A 7,426-nucleotide genomic window follows, 5' to 3' on the forward strand; every position below is an offset into this window, starting at 1 on the left:
AAAAAACAAATCATTTAAATAGGGATACAGGTGGATCCATTGCAACAATGAGATGTACAAGTCGTTATGTGGAAAAACGAACTTTTACAACTTTGATGGGGGGGAGGGGCACTCGGTGGGGGGGTAGGGAGAGGATGGGAAGGGATGGGAAGGGGAAATAAAGGAGGAGGCTACAATGCTTGATAAGAAATGTATTTATTAAAGAAATGTATTTATTATCTTGCCCATGTAATTTTAACCCCTCTGTACGGTATTTTCACAATAAAAAAATTAAAATTAAAAAAAACAAAGAGTCTATGGTCTTTCTTACTTGGGCTGGCTTCAGATCATGAGCCTCAGATCTTAGCCTTCTGAGTAGTTAGGATTATAGTTGTGAGCCACTTGTGCCCAGCCAAAATATTCCTTTCTAATAAATGCATTTAAGTCTTTACTCTTATTCTGAAGGTGGTTTCTCCTCACTAATATTAATCAGGTTCACTTCCCAAGGAGACACTGTATCAACTCTTGTTGACCACCACCAATAATAGATGCCTGAACATTTTCTCCCATCTAAGTACTAGCCTGGCCTGATTCAGCTTAGCTCCCAAGATGAGGTCAAATATATTGGGATGGTACTTGCCTATACCATTTCTAACCATTAGACTTTAAGCTTAAGAAAACTAAAGGAAACTTATTCAGGCCTCACTCAAAAATAAATGAAAGAGAAAAGATAATTTGAAGTTCTGTATGGAGAAAGCAGATGGCAGCAAATGTACATAGTTCTTGACTAGTGATGTAACCTGTCTATGGGGAAGCATCAGGAGTAACACCTGAGGCCTGGACTCTGGGATAACCAGATGTACAGTTCTCTTGAGTTTCAGTGATGGGGTCTACCCTCTTCAAGCCACATCTGAGGTGCCTGTGTGCTGGAACTCCAGTTACTGTTGTAAATGTGTGCAGTAGAGAATGGAGAATGGTATGTTAAAGAGTTCAATTAACTGACACCAAAACAAGCAAACAATGGGTGGGGTTCCCTAGGCACACAGAGAACAACAGTGATACCCATTGGAACCTATTTATGTAAGCCAATGCAGGACTTACCAAGTCAACAAATCTTTAACATGTTTCTTCAGTTTTTACACATGCACCCCAGTAATCACCACTCAGATCATTCCTGGGGCCCCAGAAATCTCCTGGTGTGCTCTATAAGCTGGAGACCCCTCCTAAGGTTAGTCACCACTCTGACCACTATGAATGACTTGGACACCATTCAGATGTTTCAGGTTTCAAAGACTTTGTTGGTAACATAGTATGTTATAATTTTTGTTTTTTTCTCTTGATTATGCATACAGTTAACATTTATCTTTCTATCTTGATTCTTGTGCTCAGGGAATTTGATAATTCACTTCTGATCTCTGATAGTTCACATATTTCTGGGGACACCAACATGTCATCTATGTATCCAATTCTAATGCCTTTTAATTTTCTCATCGCACTTGCTAGAATAGCAGGTAGAATTCCAAGCAGTATTCGTGGCAGCAAACATCCTTGTCACCTTTCCCTTCAGTAGGAAAATGTCCAGTTATTTCTTCAAGCTCAGGGTGATTGCTACACTTTCTAGGTGCCCTTCAAATAAAACAAAATCATTCTCCCTTCCTGTGTGAATGTGGTAAACTGCACTGGCTAATCTCCAAGGGCTGAAAATCTTTCTACATGACTGCAAGTGCCGTTCTCTGGGCATCAAGTGGCTAATATTTTATCTGACATTTTGACAGCTATGCTCATGAGAAACACTGGACTATATACATACATATATCACTTTCTTTTTCAAATTTTTATTATTTTTACAAATAGTTGTACAAAAAACTTGCTATTTAACAAAGCAGTTTTTTTTTATTTTGTAACTGATTTCTGCCTTCACCTTTATTTTCTTCATTCTACTTTCTTTGGGTTCAATTTTCTTTTCTGGTTCTTGGAATAGGAGCTGGGGATAACTGATTTAACTATTGTCTGCAGTGCAGGGATTTTTAAAACAAATACAGCCTCTCTGCACTGCTGTGGTGTTGTCTGTAGTTTTCCATAGGTAGGTTTTCATCATCTTTTGAATAAAGTATTTTCTAATTTTTAATTGCTATTTCTCATTTGATCTGTAAGTTGGAAAGTCTCTTCCAGTTATAATATTAATTGCCATCGTAACAATATTAAGTAATGTAGGCACTGAAAAGCTATTAGGCCATGAGCATCACTTTTCACAAGACTGAGCTAGTTATCATACAAGTGGCTTTCCTATCAAAGTGAGCTCTGCTGTGTGCCCCTTGCCCTTTTGCCATGCTGTATCACACAGCAAGAAGGTCCCCAGGTACTGACAATGAACTTCCTAAACTCTGAAACCATGCACGATAAATTTATTTTCCTTATAATCTGGTTTATAGTACTCTGTTACAGCAGCAGGAAATAGGTAAGACAAGTTATTTAAAAAGCAACACTTAATTCTCAAATATCTGAAGATTTTCTATCTGCTTATTTTAGTGTAAATCCACGGTGCTCAAAGAACAGATTGTCAGTAAGAGTGATCTTACAATTATTTGTTGCAATTAGTTTTATGGTCCAACCAAGGAGTTGGAAAACATAACCATACTAAACCTAACATACCAAATCTAACATACTGCCTCTAGTTTTATGAAGCTGATAAGGTGTAGGCAGTGACAGTGAATTAGATCAAAATGCTGATAGTGTTCTATATTCTTACCTGCTTCTCCATCCTTATTTTATCAATCACCAAGTGTTTTGTTCAAGATCTCTTTCCTCACTTTAATCTTGTCACCTGGCATTTTGTGTTATACACTTAAGTGCATACAAACTTGAGGATATTGCTTTGTTCTGTTGAATCAGCCCATACATCATAAACTGCTCCATTTCTCATACTTTATTTGATAGTAATTTTGCATATCATCCATCCTTTTTGTCATCTTTGCATAACACCATTTCCTATCCTATCAACTCTAACTTTTTATAGTCCTTCTATCTAAAGTTTCTCCATGTGAAAGTTACATGGAGCTACACTTAAATTCAGTGTCAACCTTTTCCTTTCAAGCAGAATAGTCAAACAACTTACATTTAGTTTAAATGGTCTTAATTAAAATCTTCAATTTTCCCTTCCAGTTGTCCCACTTATTCTTGGCTGCTGTTATTCTCCCTTCTTTCTTTTGGATGAACTAAGCATTTGCTATTCCACTATATGTTTTACAGTTTTGCTTTTTGTTATCCTTTTGACAGTTACTCAAGAGTACAAACATGCAAGCTTGATTTATCAGTGTCTTTTAAATTAATCCTTTCATTACACGGAAAGCACTACACAAACTGTACTATATTATCCAACCTGGCTTTGTGCCACTGCCATATGCTTTAATTTTACATATGTCATTCATACCATGAAAAACTGTTGCTGTCTGAAACAATCATTAGTGTTTTAGATTATTTATATAGTTACTTCCCATCTTCTGGCCTTTCTTTTTTTTCTTTTTTTGGGTCCGGTCGTGGGGGCTGAACTCTGGGCCTGGGCGCTGTCCCTCAGTTCTTCAGTTCAAGGCTAGTGCTCTACTACTTGAGCCACAGCACCACTTCTGGCTTTTTTTCTATTTGCTTATGTGGTACTGAGGAATCGAACCCAGGGCTTCAGGCATGCAAGGCAAGCGCTATACCACTAAGCCACCTTCCCAGCCCTCTTTTGGCCTTTCTGAGCTACAAAATAATCTGTATTTTCCTGTAGCCTTCTCTCAGTATTTCATGTGACAAAACTCTGTTGGAAATAAAATCCTTCAAGCTCCATTTATTTGGCTTGAAGCATTTTGCTTTTTTTCCCTTCATTTCTGAAAAGTATTTTAAGCTGGGTAAGTAATTTTGGTTAGGCTTCTTCTTTCTTTTCTTCAGCACTTTAAGGGGGTTATTCCATTATGTTCTGGCTTCAAAAATTTTGCATAAAGATGGCTCCTTTAAAGGGAATAGCACCCTTGTCTTCTCTGCTTTTAAATTTCTCTTTGATTTTTCAGTAAGTCAACCAAAACATATTTATCTTATGTGTACTTACCCTGTTGGGCTTACTTGATTGAGTCAAAGTATATTATCAGTTTTGGAATATTTCCACAATTTTTTCCTTCCAATATTTCTCTTACTCCATCTCTTCTGGGGTTCCAATTTCATAGATCTTAGAACTTTTGTCTGTGTTCCATATATTTTTTTCTGCTGTTTTCTAGCTTGTCTTTCTGTGATTCAGTTTTGATATTTCCTATTGACTTGTTTCTGAGTACCTTCATTCCAAATTCTGATGTACACAGTATGTTTTTTAAATTAACTAATTTTCAACCTTAAGTTTGTATCTTGCAAATAGAAAATATCTACTTTTTTATAGCAAATCATCTACATCTACTGAATTTATTATTGTTACATACATTACTCTGCTCTAATATATTATTTATTGTAAATTCTACTGACAATTTATTGGACAAAATTAGTCCTATGTCTCAACCGAATTTCAGGTGAACCAAGACAGTTTACTTCATCTGCAGGAGAAATACAGAAAGAAACTTTAGGAGAACAATGTTAAATACATGTGAAAGCCGAATCTAAACACAAGTAGTTTGATTCCTAACATCTGTGAACTTTTTTTTTTAAATATCCCAAAACTTCTGTGTGGAACCCATTCATCATGAACTTAAAAATTATGTTTGTGCGTGTTTTCTGCTGGTGGAGACTTGAAGCCATGACTTCAACCATTGGGCTATGTCCCCAGCTTCATTTTCTTCTATACAATTTTTTTTTTCAGAGCTGAGGATTGAACTCAAGGCCTTGCACTTGCCAGGCAAATGTTCTTCCACTGAGCTAAATCCTCAACCACTCTTCCAGACATTTCTTAAATAGGGAATTTTTGCTTTACTTTCCAATCTTTAGAAAATAATATTCAAATAAAAGATTTCATACAAATGTACTGGGAAAATCTAATAGCTTTAAATGCTCAAGCTGAGTTCAATATATACAAAGTAAAACTTAAAATATGGTACATAGTTTAACACACAGGTGGCGACATCACTGTCTCCATCCCTTTGATCAACAAGTAGATCTGCCCTCACCTACTCCCAATCACTATTCCATTTCATCCATTAAGGAGAACCACTTCCTCTCTTCTAACAACCTATAGTAATTTACCTGCTTATATTTACAGGTAAACTGAGTCTGGTTTCTTTCACTGAGTATTATATTTGTGAGATTCATGGACACTGTACTTTGTAACTGTGGCTGGCTTATTTTTTGTTCTGAATAACATGCCATGAAAGCATCATAAGATAATTTACCCATTGTGTTCTCACTGGGTACTCAGGTTGTTTCTACTTTACTACTATCTTTAATGACAATATACAAGATGAGCACAAATGGTTAGTGCATATACACATGCCCCTCTTTGAAACTTCTGGTTAAGGCTCCTACTTTAACACTTGTAGACAGTACCAAACAATGTGTCACGGAGATACCTTGCAGTCCTCTCAACCACACGTGAAAGTTCTCATTTTTCTAAGTCATCTTCAACATCTAAATATGGTTATTTCAAGTGAAATAACTAAAAATATAGGTATTTCCAATGAAAAGTGTCTGATATGGGAAGGGCAGTGGATGAAAAACACACACTATTCCAAAGACCTTTTTATAAAAAAAAAAAAAGTACAATCTTGCTCGTTTTTTTTTTTCTGGTTCTGGGGCTTGAACTCAGGGCCTGGGCACTGTCCTTGAGCCTCTCTGTGCTTAATACAAGTGCTCTACCACTTGAGCCACAGCATCACTTCCAGCTTTTTCTGTTTATGTGGTACTGAGGAACTGAACCCAGCAAGCACTCTGCCACTAAGCCACATTCCCAGCCAATCTTGCTATTTTTATACTGAGGACACGTTCATATGATATTCTGATTGTATGGTTAAAAAACTTTTTAAATTGTATTTCATATTATCACATTTTAACATGGCTACCATAAAATTTAAATTACATATATGATTACCACTGTAATACCACAGGATAAAACTGCTCTACACCATATATAGCTGAAAATTCACAATTACAGAATTTGTTAAAATATGGCTGCAAACACTATATTTAATACCTGTTACATAAAGCTAGTTAATGGTTCTATTCCAGCAGAGCCTATTCCAACAGGGTACTTCATTTCATCCTGTGTACCTTCTGGGGGGGACAAAAAAACCTTCACCCTAAGTCTAAAAGGCATACTGACCAAACACACGGTTCTTTTAGTAAGAAATGGTTACACCTTGGTTTTTTTTTAACCTGATTTAAATCATACTGTTACCAAAAATAATTAAATAAATCCTCCACACACTGCCCCTAACTGCTAACTGATCCTATTCTCCTAAAGTCAAGCACAAAGACAGAAGCCTGAGATCAGACTTTTCCTTGAAACTACACATTATTATTAACAGGTGGTAATTTCGGATACTGGGGCTGGTTCTGGCCAGAAACCTCAGGTAAAGATAAATAAATGACATTAAAACCAACTCTCCTACCCTGCCTATCTACGCCATAACAACATCCAATGGCCTTCCAGAGGGACAGAACAGAGCCAGACAGTATGAGGTCATGAACGCAGAATGAAGAATCCGGGTCCTCTGCTGGACACCAGCTGAACCCTAAAGCAAATCCCTCCCCGGCGCCGAGTCCTGCATCTCCAGTGCGTCAGTGATTTGCATTTTCCTATGGGATCAGCAAAACCACTTTGTCATCCACCCACTCCGAACAGCTGAGAAGAGGGATTGAAAAAGCAAAGCAGGAATCTCAGGAAATTCAACCAGGGTCCAAAACAAAAAAAAAAAAAAAAACCACTCAATCCGTGGGGTACCCGGACACCGCTTCCCGCCCCCCGCCCCGTGTGGCTCAAACCACCTTTCACCTCGCTAACTTTAGCAAGCAAAATGACCCTTTGCCTGGACAAAGCTCTTTGAAAATCTAGAGCCGCCGACCAGCCACCGCCCAAGCCCTGCCCAGAGGCCCCGACAGGTGCGCCAGGGGCGCAGCCCCGCGGCGTCTTCCCTCCCCTCCAATTCCCCCCCCCCCGCGCCCGCACCCTGGCTGACTCACCCAGGGCCAAGGCCTGCTCGCACTTGAGCAGCGCGGCGTCCAGCTGCTGCTGGCGCTGCAGATTCCGCGCTTGGCCCGCCAGCCTGCGCAGCCGGCAATCGCCCGGGAAGCACCTCTCAATCAGGCCGCTCAGCACCACGTTCACGCGTCGCATCTGCGGCCGCGGCGACCCCAGCTCCACGCAGCGCTTGCAGACCGTCACCCCGTTGGGGAGGGTCACCGGCTTGTACAGCAGTTTCCGGCAGCGCGGACAGCTGAGCAGGGCGCGGGGGGTCGGGGGCACCGGCGATGGCCGCCTCTCGCCCGGCGCCCG

At 39.4% G+C, this 7,426-nt stretch overlaps 1 protein-coding gene across 1 annotated transcript in view; it reads right to left on the minus strand.

The window, feature by feature from the left end:
* The window catches only part of Lonrf2 (LON peptidase N-terminal domain and ring finger 2), a 34,085-nt gene extending 26,709 nt beyond the window's left edge, over window positions 1-7,376 (minus strand). The window contains exon 1 of the mRNA XM_013019704.1: window positions 7,114-7,376. Within this exon, the coding sequence (XP_012875158.1) occupies window positions 7,114-7,267 (154 nt within the window). The 5' untranslated portion in view covers window positions 7,268-7,376. The remainder of the gene's footprint in view (window positions 1-7,113) is intronic.
* Window positions 7,377-7,426: the final 50 nt, after the last annotated feature.

The sequence above is a fragment of the Dipodomys ordii genome, unplaced genomic scaffold, assembly GCF_000151885.1.
Source record: "Dipodomys ordii isolate 6190 unplaced genomic scaffold, Dord_2.0 Scaffold47, whole genome shotgun sequence".
NCBI lineage: Eukaryota > Metazoa > Chordata > Mammalia > Rodentia > Heteromyidae > Dipodomys > Dipodomys ordii.